The following is a 15,850-nucleotide window of genomic DNA, read 5'->3' as shown; positions in this document are numbered from 1 at the left end:
ACCTCCCTGGGTGATGGGAGAGCAGGGGCACCGCTGGGTGGGGGGACAGTTAAGCCGAAGAAAAGATGCTCCCACTGAGATCAGATAGCTGCAAACAGTCCCCCTAAACGGCTGCCTGGCCTGCCAGGCTTGGCACCAGTTGAGTGGTATTAGTCTTGTGTTGGGTAGTGGGGAGCGTGGTGCCAAAGCACTGGACCTGGTGCCCATGTCCTGTCAGCCACTCTTTCTTTGCTGCCTGCGTGATGCTAACCTTAACACCAATGCCCCTGCACTATCACGGCCATCCCCATGACAGAAAGCTCCCAGTGATTTTTCCTATCAGAGTATTATGGAGCTGTAACTTGCCATTTCCCCCTGCCCCGACTGACACAGCCATGGGGAGAACTCATTCCCAGGCCCAGGGACATGTAGCACCCAAACCGGTCCCTGAGCCTTTGCTTCTTTGCAACACGCAGCAGTCCCTCCTTCCCCCGTGCCAGTGCTCGTGTGGCCCCAGGGACTCCCCAGGGTGACGTGCACCCACACACCCAGAAGGTTCTGGGGGATGCAGCAGAACCCACCAGGCTGCTGCCTGCTGTGCCTGTGCAGGGTGTTCGTCTCACAGACCCAGGGTGCTGTAGGAGACATGGCCAGGCACAGCCCACAGGCCCCACAGGGGACGTGACCAGGGTGGGACTTTCCTTCCTTCTTTCCTCCTTAGCCACACTGGCTAAGAAGCACCTTCTGCATGTCCCCAAGAGAACATGTCCCCAAGTATGGGGCACCCACAGCACCATGGCCCGGTAGGGAGGTTCCCGTCCCACGTGGCACCCATCCCCTGTGGACCAGCTCCAGCTTGTGCTGAGGGATGTGGGTCTCGGCTCAGACAGATACAGACGGGGCAGCCCACCCCTGCTGGGGGAGCAGCAGTACTCCTCTGAGAGCCCGATGGGACGCATCACAGAGCGGAGGAAATGCTGTGTGGGGTTAGCACAGTGCAGCTTTATTTCCACGGTGCACAAGGAAGTTCTCCCCCATGGGCTCAAATCCCTTCGTACAAACCCTCTTACTGTCCCACACCATAACCCACCACAGCTTTTGCTAGCCAGCCCTGTGACTAGCTGCAGCACCCCTACTCGAAAGGTATGGATCCCACAGAGGGGTGGGAGCACAGCCTTATTTTCCCCTCAGCTACTTACAGAGCCCTTCTGCTACCTCGGCGCAGGATGGCCAGGGAAGGGCCCGCCATCCCAGCACACCCCGACACCAGAAGGCTGCCCAGATCCTGCTGGAGCAGGGACTTCCCAGAGTGGGGGTACTGCAAGGTACTGCCAGGCCTGGGCTGGCTGAAGGGCATCTCCCAAGTGTTGTGAGGGACTTTCGATCCCAGCAGGGCCACCCAGGAAGGTCTGCAAGTGGCTGCAGGATTGCGCCTTGCTCAGATCGTTTTCACAATTCGGCAGGGACAGGTCACTACGGTGTAAAGCAGAGAGCAGGCTGCAGGGCTGGATGCCAAAAGGGGGCTGCACACGGGGTCTCCACCCGCCCCTTCCTTGTGAGGGGCACTTGGGGCTGCCACACAGAGAGGAACAAAGCCAGCACTTGGGTCAGGTGCCTACAAACCACCTCACGGACAAAGCTCAGCTACAGGGATGCACGCGCACACACACACTGGACCATGGTCAGCACTCCCCAGAGGACACAGACGAGGGCAACGTGAGAGGCAGGAGGAGGTGGGGGGGGGTCAAAGTTCTGGCCTGGCACCAGGCAGAGCCACCCAGACCAGGAGCTCTGTGGGCTGTGTCTGAGGGCAGGTCCCCCGTGCCCCATCCCATCGGCTCCTGCCCCTCACTGCAGCACGCAACACTGCCCAGGGGCACGGCAGGCAGCAAGGACCATGGGGAGTCAGATCACCCCTCCAACACATCTCGCCAAGAGTGCTGCAGACTGCGAAGAGAACTGAAAAGTGCTTAGAAAAGAGAGAAACCCCTAGAAAACCCACCCCAGACAAGAGCCCGACCTCACCTCCCTGCTCTGAGCATCCCTGCTGGCCCGGGGCAACACCACAGAGGAAGGGGGGGCCGGGGCCGGGGCCAGCTGGGATGGGAGGCACACAGAGCACCCAGGCTCGCCCCATCCCTGCCCTCTACACCAAGGCATAATCGAACTGGCCCCTCTCCAACCCCTCCTTGTGGTCAGTCCAGGAGGAGGCAGGCATGCGGCTGTAGGGGTCCAGCAGGATGCGGAAGCAGCGCACCATCAGCATCACCAAGAAGACCAGGAGGAAGATGACAAAGGCAAAGACGGTTTTTTGCTCAGCATCCATGCCCGCAGTGCTGGCCGGGTGCTCGACCAAGGAGGGGGACAGGAGTTCATAATCCATTGTCGATGCATCATTCATGGCAGGGGTGAGGCACTCTGGCTGCAAGGAGTGCGTGGACAGGGGGCATTTAGGCTCAGGCAGCAAGCTCCAGCCTCCTGCTCTGCCCACACGCCCCGAGCACTCCCTGCACACAGGTCACTCCATAGCCACTGGCACTGCTAAGCTGAGCTGCGGAGCCTGGGATTCACTCTTGCACAGGTCAAGAGCTCCTGGAGGGAAAAGCAAAGATGGTGAGGGAAGAGGAATTGGCCACAGGCTTCAGCAATCCTGCTAAATAGTTACAGACAGGAAAGGGCAGGGAAGAGCCCTCTGTTGCTAGAAATGCAGCTACCTGAAAGCTGATGCAGCCAGACAAGCAACCAGATATTTGGCAGAAAAGCCTGGGGACAGTGGCGTTCATGGCTAGGGTCTGAATTAAGCATGTATTTTCAGCCAGGAAATGTGGGAAGATATTTTTTTAATTGAACAAATACTTCACATGCGAAACTTCTCTTAATTACTGTTATTTTAAATTCAACCATGGCTCCTAAACACCAGGAGTCATTTTTGCTTTAACTAAAGAATTTGAGGGGTTATTTTTTGCTTTTGGCAGCTGGAGAAAGTCAATAGGGGAGGAGGAAGGAATTGTATATAGGGAGGAGGCACTTTGTAGAAAATGCTAGTGAGGAATTCTCAGAAGGAAATCTCCCTTACCACCTTTGAAGGCAGAAGTTCACAAGTGGATCCCTGGTTTTCTAGCAAGCTCAGGAAGCACTTCCACAGCAATGTCACTCTTCGGGGACACAAGGGAATAGGGTGGGTGGGCACCTCAGGCCACTGGTATAGAGCTTGCCACTCTGGTCATAAACCCCCAGCAATCCTCTGGAGAGGCTGCTCAACTGCCAAGCCCAGTGCTGCAAGACCCTTTTGGACCAGTTGCCCTGAATTGTAGGAAAATGTAGGCTGAGAAGGACCTCAGCTGTCAAGTCACAGTAAGCTTCTCAGGGCTTTATCTAGTCTGGTCTTGAAAATCTCCAAAGGTGGGCACAAGTTTAGAGTTTGTCCCTCCTACTGAGGGACGTGTCCAGCTGCTGTCCCGTGTACCAGTGACTGCCTTTGGTTTTGCACCAGGCCTAGAAGTGACCGAGTCCTGGGAGGGCACCTACCTCACTGCAGCTGCGTGGGGGCACTAGCATCGCTATTGCAGCAGGAGCAGGAGCAGGCTGTGTCCAAACAGCCTCGTCACTGCACAAGGATCTCCAGGGTCCAGCTTTCTTGGGCTAGGGACAAAGACAGCAAAAGAGGTTAAAAGGCCCCCAGTCACTAGCAGTCATAGGAAAGCACCACGAGACACCTTTGAAGTTAGCAACTACAAGTTCTCAGTGTCTCTTGTCAGAGCAGCATTAGGTCCGTTCACCCAGGAGAACATCTGCACTGACGTACCCTTGCATCAACCATCCTGCAGCCTGAGTGCTCTTAGAGATTGCACCAAAGAGTCCCCCTGGAAGACATCAGGAAACAGCCAAAAGCACCACCACCCTCCCATTCACACACGTTCCAGGCAGCAATACTGTCTCCATCTGGGAGCAACAATCAGCAGGAAAGGAAAAGGCAGAGCCCAGTTCCAAGGCCAAGGCACCCAATTACACACCACAGCACATTTGGCATGGTTCTGACTCATACTGAGGACCTGCTCACTTTCCTTTTTCTGCAGTTCCTAGAAAATCAAGAGGAACAGTGCTTGCAGGCTTTAAAAATAATTTCATATCACAAAAGCAAAATAAAATAAAATAAAATAAAATAAAATAAAATAAAATAAAATAAAATAAAGGGCATTAGCAGCGAGGTGAGAAAGCTGGAAGCGTTCTCTGTTCACTATCTTGAGTCCCAGGACCTGGATGCTGTCAGCTTCCAGGCAGTGACCCAGTGCCCTACGGTCTGTACAGAGGTAAACTACCCCTGTTCCACAGAATCACAGAATGGTCGAGGTTGGAAGGGACCTCTGCAGATCATCCAGTCCAACCCACCCTGCCAGGCAGGGTCACCAAATCGTATTGCACAGGATGGCATCCAGGCGGGTTTTGAAAATCTCCAGCGAAGTAGACTCCACAGTCTCCCTGGGAAACCTGTTCCAGTGCTGTCACCCTTCCAGTAAAGAAGTGTTCCCATCCTAGAAGGGCCAGGGGCCTGGATGTCCATGCAGCCTTTTGCAGTTCAGTTTTGTACACTGCAATGAAGAGCCCAGCAAAAATGTCTAAGTGGGAACCGGCTGCTGTTCCACAGGAAACATTCAGCAACGCTGTCCTAAAACTTCCAAACAAAGCACAGCGACTTTCTCGATACCTTCTGAAATTATCGCCACACTTGTCAGAATTCAGTCTTTCATGAAAACAGCTCAGGGATCAAATGGATCAAAGAGACCAGACTCCATATTGCAGGCTCCTTCTCTCCCTGCTACAGCTTCTTCCAGAAAGTACACTGCATGGGGCCGGGGACTCCAATAACCCCAGCGCAGAGTGCTCTTCCCAAGTGCTACCCGTGTATCCCAGCTTGGTGCTGGGACAACTGGGGCTTCTGTAGTCTGGTCATTTGCGATTGCACACAGAATCTAACCCTGCACCAAGACCCCCTTAATGCTATGTCTTACTTAAACACCAGGCAGAGCTTCCCTGCTTTGTGGCTGCTAAGAGGCCACGGCTGGCCAAGCTCCTTCCACCAGCCACAGCTCTCCACCAGAGACTTTAGGGGAGATTTATGATTCTGATGGGCACATCTGGGTTAAGAAAATTCCCTTCGTGGTCCTTGGTACCAGATATGCTCAGAACAGTCCCTGCTTTAAGCAAATCAACTACAAATCATGTACCTGGAGGTACCCAACTGACTTGTAACTCACATCAATAGGGTAGGGGGGAATACGCATATTCAGGACAAAATACAAGATTTTCTGCCAAACAGTAGGCCTGCATACAGGATAAATTATTTCTCTCCCATTTGGGGAGGAGAATTTTGAGCAGAGCCAAAAAAAATGCTGATAAGATAGTTAAATGAAGGCAGCTGTTATTTAAGGAATATGTGATTGAGTTTTATTAAGATTCATGTTCCCTTAGTAACTAAAAAGAATACATGCGCAAGGAAATTTCTAAATAGGGACAGAACTCACAAAGGAAGAGGACCATTGTCAACTATTTATTAACACTGTGGGGAGATTTTATGGGTATGAAACGCAAATTAAATGTTCATTTGGGAATGGCAAATATTTTAGAAGAATTATAGAATGGTTTGTGTTGGAAGGGACCTTAAAGACCATCTAATTCCAACCCACCTGCCATGGGCAGGAACACCTTCCACTAAACCAGGTTGCTCAAAGCCTCATCCAACCTGGCCTTAATCAGTTCCGGGGATGGAGCGACCACAACTTCTCCGTGCAACTTGTTAAAGAAGAGTAGTGAAGAAGTACAGAGTAGTGTTTACAAATGCAGGATGCCATCTGGTGTGGAGGGCTTACTGTTCCCCCTGCAGACACCTCAAAACTGAGAGTCTGATCCCGTGAGTGGGCAGTGGCTGGAGGTTATGGGATCTCAGCGTGCATCTCTGTGCAGCATTGGCATGACTCAGCCTGCTCACTGAGCAACACCAGACACTGCTAGCACCAGTGTATTCCACCCTTCAAGTTCTTGCAGTTTTTTGACCAGGAGTCAAGACCAAGAGACAGGTACTGTACAGGAAAGCATAAAGAGTATCCAAAGCAGAATCAGAGCCCAAACAGTGAAAGCAGCTGGAGAAAGTCTTGTGTTAGCTGGACAGCAATTTCTGGATACTGACATTTCTGGTATTGCTTGCTTCCAATTTACAGTACTTTGCTCAAAAATCTGTTCCTCCTTTACACAGCTTACTCCCACCATCAAACCAAAGATGAAGCCAGGAGCCTTGGCACAGCTGGGCTTAGCTCTGCATTAGTGCACAGACGGTATGCTCTGTGTTAGTGTTGCACAGGGGTCGGTGGGAGAGGAACCCATCTCTGGATCCAGGGCCAAGACAGCTCACCAAATCACTAATAAATTTGTCTTTGTAAATTTGGATGCTGGGAGCTTTTCAATACTGTAATTAACATAAAGAAACACCTAGGAATTAAAAGTGTGCACTTTATCAGCAGGAATTTAAAAAGATCAATGTGATTTGCACAATAAAGCGGGATTGTACCAGAAAGGCTGATCTATTCAAAGAATGGAACTGGAAGATAGATACTATTATGAGCCACAGTGAAGCAGGGTTTAATTGCACTGTGTCATGGATGCAGTCCAACAACTAGAGAGTGACTTGGTTTACACTCTTTTAAATATACACAACTTACTTAGTACTGTCTTATAACCAAAAATAGGCATTTACAATTATATAACAATGACAAATGAGACTAATGTATTAAATGGAGAAGGTGGAACTAGTTTTGAAGGAGGAGTTATGAGGGGCTAAAATATTTAAATTCAAACGAAGAAAACAGAGTAAAATGTCTGACAAAGAACTGGAGCAAATTCCTTAGGATAGTACTAAAATAAACCTGATTTGAAAAGCACAAACCCACCGTCACTCCCCATATAAACCTATTTGAGAAAACCTGGAGAAAAATCCAAAAGATAGATGCATCCAGGGCTCTGGGAATGTCTCAGAAAGACAATTTGCTATGCAAAATGAGCAGGGCAGTGCAGCATACAGCATGCCATGCTTCAGGACCCTGCCTGAGAGCACTCTGCTGCTCTGTGGGAGCCATGGGTTTCATGGGACCCTGCTCCACATTCCCCTTTGCTCATCGTGTTGCAGCACATAGTACACACGAGCCTGTTGCAAACATTCAGCAAATGCAAATCACCAGGGAGACAGGAAAGCAAGCACCCTTGCAGACAAACAAGTTTCTGCCTCAGCAAGAGGTTTCCAGGACCTCAGATCTCTAGGGAGAGGAAAAGGCTATACTTGCAGGTGTCGCAGACGTGTGGCTGTCCCTCAGTCGTCCCACTTCTGTGCCCCCAAGCCCACAGCCTGAGGCTGGTCTGCTGAGCCCCGCTGGGACAGAGGCAGCTGGGCACGCTTCTGGGAGGTGCAGGGTTGTGCCTGGCGCTGTTATACGGAGATCATGACACAGCTGAGGTCTTTGCTGGGCTTACATTGCCTTTTTCAGTAAATGTTGCTGCTGATTCCTGGCAGCAAATAATGAACAAGTCCCACTGGGTTACTGCACAGCTGCCAGCGTAAACACAACCACTGTCATACCGGGGCCTGCACGTCCCAAGACAACAGGAGATTCATATGCTCAGAAGAGGAGGTAAGGAGAGATACCATCCCTGTTAACGTCTTCCCAAACACTTTATTTTATCCAACTGGCATTTTGCAATGTTCACCTTTCCTTTCACAGGACCTGCTTGTATCCTAGCCTAGTTCTGCCCCTTAAGGAGAGAGTTTGGAGGCTCTGTTCTCAGGGACAAGTAACCTGTCCTGGGTGGAATCCACCCTGCGGCAGTAATGATCCCAGCTTTGAGACAAGGGGTACAGGTCTCTGCTCTAGTAGAGCTGCTGGTCATGAATGCCTCTCTAGGAGTGTCTGTGCCTCTGACATAAAAGCAGACCACGGAGATGGGTGGAAACAGCTTGTTCTCCTTCATGAGGGCCTCCTTCATGAGCCCTCTAAGCTCCCCTCCATCACCTGGCCCAGCTCCCAGCTCGCAGGTCCCTTGTAGGTCCAAGGAAGACCCCAAGTCTCAGCAGGGTCCCCCATCTGCACTGATGTATCCAGATGTTCCCTCACGCTCTAAAGCCCGTTGTCAACATCTTCCTTCAATACTTTCCACAAGGAATGGCACGCCTGTCCCATAGCTAGACAGGCTGAGACTGCTGAGGCCTTCCCTCCTCTGCCATGCCTGGCGTGCAGGGAGACAGCAGGGCAGGGGCTAGGGAAGACCACTGTGCCCCAAACACAGGGAGCCAGGCGGAAGGGGCTATATCCACAACCCTCTCACCCTGGGGTGCAGGAGGACACCAGGCATGCCCCTTCTCCCTACTGGGTGCATATGGCCATTCCTTTGGTAGTAGCGATGGCCCGGGACTCCAGCCCAGCCCAGCTCATCTGCACGTCTATACCCCAAACCCTGATGGAAGAACTTGGCAAAGCTTGTGCTAAACCAGCCCGTGTCTAATTGGAAAAACACTAGTGTTTCTCTGATCCCATGCAGCCACTGTGGAGGGGCCTTCCCAGCAAGGCAGCTCTGCTGCCAGGATTGCAGCTGAGCCCAGCTGTAGAGGAAGATGAGTAGCACCCAGGACATGGAGGGGAGACCTAAGCTGATCAGGCCAGGGTAGGAGCATGAGATGTTGGGTGTGAGACACCACTGCCCCACGAGGGAGCAGGGGCAGTGCTTGGGCTCTGGGGTCCATGGCTGTGTCACCACCACATGCCCTGGCCTTTTGATGGCTGTCCCTTGTGCTGGCATCTGAGCTATGCCCAGTTAGCCCACAGGCACAGCACCAGGCACAGTGCCCCTCACCTAGCTGTAAACTTACTCCAGCCTGTTTTCCACCTAAGAGATGGTCTGTCCTAATCTCTCGGGCCAGCTGAGCCTTTGACATGATAAAGGGCCACCCTTCAGCTGAGGGTGAGGTTTAATCCATCCTCAGCTAAGGAGAAATGCTTGTTCCTCGGTCCCAGACTTTGTAATCCCTGGTTCCTGGGGAGGGGGGGCATGGGAAGCAAGGCTCTGCAGAACACCCTGCAGGGTGTGCTTCCTGTCTGCAGTTGTATTAGCACACACAGAAACCTCACCACTGCCAAATTAAGCCACCTGGGAATGAAGATAGCTACCCAGGAAAGTTGGCTCCCACCCACCCCGACCCCAAAGTCCAGCATCCTTCTCTCTCCGTCCAGACTTGACAACTGCCACCAGAATATATGCTGGGCCCCAGCACCAGATCCACATCCTGAGCCCACCACCAGCGAGGGGTGGGTGGTCCCTGACAATGCAGAAGGAATGTGTCATTCTCCCCCGCCCCCCTTGCATATATCCCTGGATCTGCAAGCCCCCCGTCCTACCCATAGCATGAGCACCTGAGAGGGGTTGGGGCATGGACAGTACCTGGCTGGCATGGGCCGGGGGGCCCTGCCGCTCAGCCACAGCTACTCCCAGCTTCAGCACTTGCCATCTCGAGGGAAGGAGCAGCCTCCCGTCTCCCGGAGAGCACACAGAGAAGGCAGCTGCGCTTCACTCACGCTGGAGCGGGTTCCTATGGCGATGCAGAATCAATTATAATAAAAGGTGGAGCGCAGCAATTGGAGCTGAGAGAAGTTTCAGGAGCTGCCTGCCTGGGAAAGCCAGGCTGTGGAAGCAGGGCTGTGTTAGAGCAGGGCTGGAGGCTGGGCCTGTCCAACCCTGGAGTACAGCTCCTGAATCCCAGTGCTCCCCTGCGTGCTCCCAGTTCTCCCAGTGCAGCACACAGGAATGTGCCAGGCGCTCCTGCTGGTCCTGTCTGCACTTCTCAGAAGGCTGTCCAAGGCTTTGGGAGCAACATGTATGATCCAGCTGCGAATCTGCCTAGCGCAGGCCTGCGCACTCCCACCCTTCCCACCATCCCCATCAGACACAGAGGGAGCAGATCCCACTCTGATAAGGCTCTGTATAACAGCAGGATGGGCAGCCCTTGCTCTCCCACACAACTTTTCTTCTGCATAGCTCTCCAAAAGCTGTTCCAGTCCCTAGGGCAATATGCCTATTCTACCACCTCTTCTAACGCATCCAAGAACCTGTCCACACTGCCTGTGTCTGTGCCAGACCCACAGCCCCACTCCTGGCACACTGGGATGTACTGGGGGAAGCAGAGCGTTCCTGCTCGGCAGGCACACCACTGCCATTCATGCAGTGAAGTGACCCGACTGCCTGCAGCACCAGGATGTAAGACGTAAGCATGTCAGAGGTGCAGTGTAAGAGATACTGGGTACACAGCTGACCATGCAGATGCCCAAGGGGTGAAGGAACTGGGACTGCAAAATCTCACTACAGCCCTGTGTACGCTTTCCCACCCCAGACTCAAGGAGTGATCCAGCTTCAGTGCCAAGCCTGGTAGCTATTTGGGATGCAAGGGGCTGCCAGGCTTGTACAGTGTCACACCCAGCTCACATGGAAACAGGACCAGGTTTGGGAGATCTCCAAGAACCTGGCTACGTGCTTGGCCCTTAACCACAAATTTGAACCAGAGCCTTGAACCAGAGCCTGGCAGTGCTGCACAAGCTCCTCAAGGTTGAGTGTGTGTCACCAACTCTTCCTGTCACTGCCTCCCACCTGCATGCCGTCCCCACCTCTGTGTGCCAGATCTGTACAAGCAAACAGAGGCAGCATTTTCTGTTCTGGAGAAAGGAGACAGGAGACTTGGAGCCAGTGCTAATGGGATGTAATCTGGAGGAAGAACTAGCACCAGATGGGATGGGAGAGGTGAGTCAGAGGGACAGGGTTGGTCGACAAGATCAGGACAGACTGACTGTAGCAGAGATCACAGGGTCATGATCCACACCCAGTTTCGAGGGACAACCACAAACAAAGGCTCTGTTTCTTTGTCCTGAGTCCTGAGCTAAAAGATGCTGGAATACCAGGGTCCAGGTCCCTGGCAGGTCAGCAAGTGAAGAATGCCCAGCAAATAAAGCTCACACCACCAATACCCCTGAGATCTTGGCATAGCCTGGCTGTCTGAGCAAATCCCAGTATGGATTAGATGACAAAGTTGCATATAGCTGCTGAGAGGTGATGCAATTCCTCTCCATGTTGCTTCCTTTTCACAATTTCAGCTATTTCCCCAGTGCAAAATAATAATCCTGCAAAAATTAATCACCGGACCATAAAAGCAAGCTCCTCTAAGTGTAACAGTACCAGAGGAACATAATAGTGATCCCCAGCCCCTTCAGTGCAGTGCAGCATACCTCCTTCCTACAGTAAGGTAATTCATTGCAAATATCTGGGAATAACCACATAATTTCCTTTTTGATTCATCTTAGGTGCTAATTGAAATACATAAATTTTATTTATTTATTTATTTTTTCTGAAAGGTGTCTACAGACAGCATTCTCACACTTAATCGGTACAGAGAGACCTCACTGCCTGGCGCAAAGGGGAGATAGGCCACATAGGTGACCTCCCTGCAAAATTAATATTAATATTTTTATGCTAGTAATCTGTCCTCTGGCAGGACTGTGTGTGTGTGAATGGACAGTTCATAAATGCCTTCACATCCACTCATGGAATAGTCACGGGAGCCTTTTATGCTCTGTGGTTGCACTGGATGTGGAACTGTGTGTCCTGCAAGTCACAGGATATGCTCGCAAAGATGGTCCTAAAAATCGCCTGGGGTAGCCACTGGCTCTCCACTATGCGGTCCATCCAGCCCAACCTGACTCAGCCCGGTATATCCCAGTCCATTCCAGCCCAGCCTAGCCCAATCTGGTCCAGTTTGGTCCAGTCAAACCCTTTCCAACCCTCCTTCTGACACCACAGCCATGATTTTCGTGTGTCTCGTATACAGTGATTAGCCAAGTAGCCTTCACACATCCTCACCCAAGGAGTGAACATCAGTCTCTGGCCAGAATGAAGCCTGTGAGCTGGTCGTACACCACTACAGCGTCCAAACTTGCAAAAGCAGCTGGTCCAAGAGATAATGACACAAATTTTCACCATTTCCAGCTATTGTTTGTTTTTCAGACCCAGATTTGTGTGGGCTTTCCTGTGGCTCATTTGCCCGCTGCCTCATCCCTCATTATTGTCCCCCATTATTGTCTTTCCTCGTCCCCCCTTGCCCCAGGCTGTGGGTCTGCGAAGCGAAATGAAAGCAAACCAACCCCTCTCCAGGTGCCCCGACAGTCTGTGTGCTTTCTGTGAGGAAGCCTGCTAGAATTTCTAATCCTGATCTGTGGAGGAGACTCCTCAGTGCCTCTCCCAGCCCCTCTCCTCTCAGAAGCCAGCTAATTGCTATGCGCAGAGCTGCTGTGGAGAGCCAGGACACGGCCAGCAGCACTGCACCTTCCCGGGAGGGACCATCCACTGCCCCAGGGCCTCTGGGGAGCTGAGATTTTCTCGTGCCCCCTCCTCTGCCTCAAGCTATGACAGACACTCTGCACTCTAGTGGAGGCTGCGGCTGCATTTCAATGAGTTCCTGATGATATCTCCTTTAAACTGGTAAGGGTTGTTTGTGCAAACACAATTACACCAGCTGAGGGCTCTCCACGTTGTTAAGGGTCAGGCGGGATTTCCCTTGCTGGGCCTGTCTCCAGCAGAGCAGGCTGCACCCGGGACACCAAGAGGTCCGCTGGCACTGAGCAAGATCCAACAGGACCAGTGTGCACCAGTTCCAGCCCACAACCTCACAAAAGCACAGGGGATATAGTATCTGTGAGCAGCAGCAGAGCCCTGGTACAGTGAAGACCCTCACTGTCACAACCTGGTTAGCTCTGGAGTCTTCCTAAAAGAGCATAAAACCACACCAGGCATGGGGGGTCACTCCTTTCTGCAACAGCGGAAGCAAATTTTACTGTTCTGCCTGGTGACATCTTGCAGAGAACCCACAGGACTCTGCTGGCCCAGAAGAGGCTTCCTGATCAGAGCAACAGATACTGTGCTGTGCTAGCACATCCGAGTGTTGGGGTCAGTGTGGGGAGAGCAGGTCTCTCTTCTTCAGGCAGGATAAGCACAGAATGGCTTTAGTGGCAGAAAATGTGCTGGTTCCCCAAGACAAATGATCTAGGCAAGTCACCCATGCATCCCTTTATAGTCAAGGGAAAATAGAGGGTGACCAGAAGGAATACATCACTGCACCCAGCACGGTAAACTCTTTCAGGTAGAAAATTCGAGCCTTAGACATGACTGCTTCTCCCTAAGGAAGGAGGACCCTACAGTGACATGGATGCAGGTTGTTTATGGCTCACACATCCACTGGTGGGTAGATGAATTGCACCTGCAACGCTTACTGTTTGGCTTGGTTCAGGGGCTCCCATAACCCTGCCAACTGAGTATTTAACTAACAGCGATGAGATACAAGGCAGCAGTGAGCCTGAGCAGGCACAGGTCTGTGCAGCATAGCACATATTCCTTGGCTGCAGGATAAACTTAAAGGGGTTAAAGGTAACGGAGGTGTCTGCAAGCAGCTCCCACTTGGCACTATCATGCATGTCCTTGTCTTTATATTAAAGCAAAGCAGCAAGTTCTCATGCAAACATCCTTTTGCTTAGCAGGAGAAAAGATGAATAGAATTATTTTCTTCTGAGAAAATCCTGCAAGAGTTCTAAAAAACAAACCTCTTCCCGGATGGGATTTGCACCATGCCAGGCACCCACTAGAAGTAAGCCCAGTGCTATACAACTCAGGGTTCCCTGCATCTGGAAGGACATCAGGTTATGTATACTATGTCCTTCTTCCTTCAAGCGTTAGCTCCAATAAATGTTATTTTAATCAATACCTCATGGAGTCTGAGTGCCCTTTTTATTGGAGCATAATGAATGCTAGCCCTGGTGCATTACAATGACCCAAACAAACAGCTCTTTCTCTTTGTGTTTAGTGCCTTTGGTGCCAGAGGATGTGGAAAAAGCTCTATGAAGAGAAGAACAACACCGGAGCATTCAGAGCCCACACAAGGACCACAGCCCATCATGGTCTGAGGGACACAAGGTTCCCCTGGGCCCTGCTGCCCTGGGCAGTTTTCTCTCCAGCTGCACTCACAAACAGCCCATGCTGGGGTCTGCACGTCTCCCATAGCCCACGGGACAGCTGAGTCCATCGGTGTATGCACCTGACCAGCCTGTGCACATGTAGCACCCACAGAACATGACTAGGGCTTTGGGAGCACAGAGGCCTTTTTGCCCCTAGTGTTACTTGCTATCCTGCGCTGCCCTTGGCCCTTCCCAGCACTGCACGCTCTTCCTTTGTCCCTGAGCAGGCAAAGAGGGGTCATGTCTGCACCAGAAGCCAAATCCCAGCTGATCTAACACTTTTGACTTTAAATTCCCCTATTTAAATCTCTGTTAACGAGAACATGCCCAAAGGAATCAGCGTGTGGGGAGCTTCCCACACTGCCCTCACTTCTTGGAAGCGTTTCAAGAGTTGTTTCTGCCAAAGACTTTGCCTTTTATGACAGAAGAGATGGATAAGCCTCAGGGAAGTTTGGGACAAAAGTTCTCTGAGAAACGTGGAAGACTCTGGCATTCGGAAATATTGATCCTGACTGTACTTCAGAGCACTGATTTAATACTGCACTGCAGCCTGCACAGTCACTGCCCAGTAAAGCACCAGAAAGGGTGGTTCAGCCTTTAGATTATGCTAACCTAATTGCACCGTGGAGACAGCAAGGGAGTTTGTTTTGCCTGGACCTAAAGGACTTTATAATTAAATGAGGCTCAGTCTTTGCATTATCTCACCAGTCGGCCAAGCACTTTTGAAAGAAAAAAGCAGAGTGTTTCTCTAATCAAAAATCTATTTACCTATGAAATGAAATAAATCTCAGAATAGCATCTAAGCACTGTGGGGTTTTTTTTTCGTTTTTTTTTTTCTTTTTTTTTGTGCTGATGAAGTGATATTGTAACATACTGCAGTGGATAAAACCCTGTGGCATGGAATGAACGTTTTTGTCTTTGACGACTGGGAATGCACATTTGAATCCTTTAGTTCAAAGCAAAAATAGTTGCCCGTGGCTGTGAAAATCCTTCTGTTTTCAATGATTAAAGATTTTAATTTAACTGCCAATGGCAATTAACTTAATGAAAATTAACTTCTGACCTACTGCGAGCCCGGATTGCTGCAAGTGTTGCTGCTGACTCAGAAAAGCTGAAAAACTCGGGGAAGTTTCTTGTCTCCCAGCAGTCTGAAGACAGCATGCTGAGCTGTTGTTGTCAAGGAATAAGGCAGGAAGGACCAAGCCAGTTCAAATGCACCTTTCTTAATCCCCTGACACCGGGAGGGCTCATGGCATGCCCCCATCCTCTTTCCTGGAAAATACTGAATGCTGACCCGAGCCTTCCCGCTGAGGGTTGAGGGCATATTTCTGAATATGCTTGGGTGACAGTGGGAGAAGAGTGTGTCCTTTCCACAGCTAATCCAGAGCATTTGGGAGCGGCTGACTCCTCTATAATGGCAGCTAATCAAGCAGAGAATTGCACCTCATTACACTTTTCTCTGAGCCAAGTTCAGCTTTGCAGAGCTATTATGGAGATCATGAAGGATGCTTTATAGTTGACCTGTTCTTTCATATCTGCAAGTGTTGTCAATTCTCCCTGCAGAGCCTTCTGGCCCCAGAAGCTACCAGGAGCTCCTGTAACCATTACAGAGAGGGAAGGAGAAGGAACTATGGTCTTCCAGGCACTCCTGCACCCACAGTTTATGACAAATCCTCTCCAAGTCCTGAGCAGGCCAAGGACTGCAACAATCACAGTCAGCTTCAGCGAGAGCCAACTTGGGTCAAGGAAGGAAGGGATGCAGGGATATCGTTCCTGGGGGGGACGAA

The 15,850-nt window shown here is 51.1% G+C and overlaps 1 protein-coding gene across 5 annotated transcripts in view; it reads right to left on the bottom strand.

Annotated features, from left to right (window-relative positions):
* Window positions 1-961: 961 nt before the first annotated feature.
* Window positions 962-15,850, bottom strand: part of CTXN1 (cortexin 1) — a 36,024-nt gene continuing 21,135 nt past the window's right edge. Inside the window, exons 1-3 of one of the 5 annotated variants that reach the window (XM_080566299.1) lie at window positions 9,457-9,572; window positions 3,508-3,621; window positions 962-2,571 (exon numbers count right to left, since the gene is read on the bottom strand). In XM_080566299.1, the coding sequence (XP_080422425.1) occupies window positions 2,126-2,380 (255 nt within the window). In that variant the 5' untranslated portion in view covers window positions 2,381-2,571; window positions 3,508-3,621; window positions 9,457-9,572 and the 3' untranslated portion in view covers window positions 962-2,125. Of the gene's footprint in view, window positions 2,572-3,507; window positions 3,622-3,992; window positions 4,017-7,306; window positions 7,437-9,456; window positions 9,573-15,850 lie in introns of those variants that run through there. The other 4 variants (XM_080566297.1, XM_080566298.1, XM_080566300.1 and 1 more) reach the window with 4 other exon arrangements.

This window comes from Anser brachyrhynchus (genome assembly GCF_964034855.1).
Source record: "Anser brachyrhynchus genome assembly, chromosome: 23".
In the NCBI taxonomy this organism is placed as follows: Eukaryota; Metazoa; Chordata; class Aves; order Anseriformes; family Anatidae; genus Anser; species Anser brachyrhynchus.
Note: the sequence above shows the minus strand (reverse complement) of the source record. Positions and strands in the feature narration are given on the sequence as shown.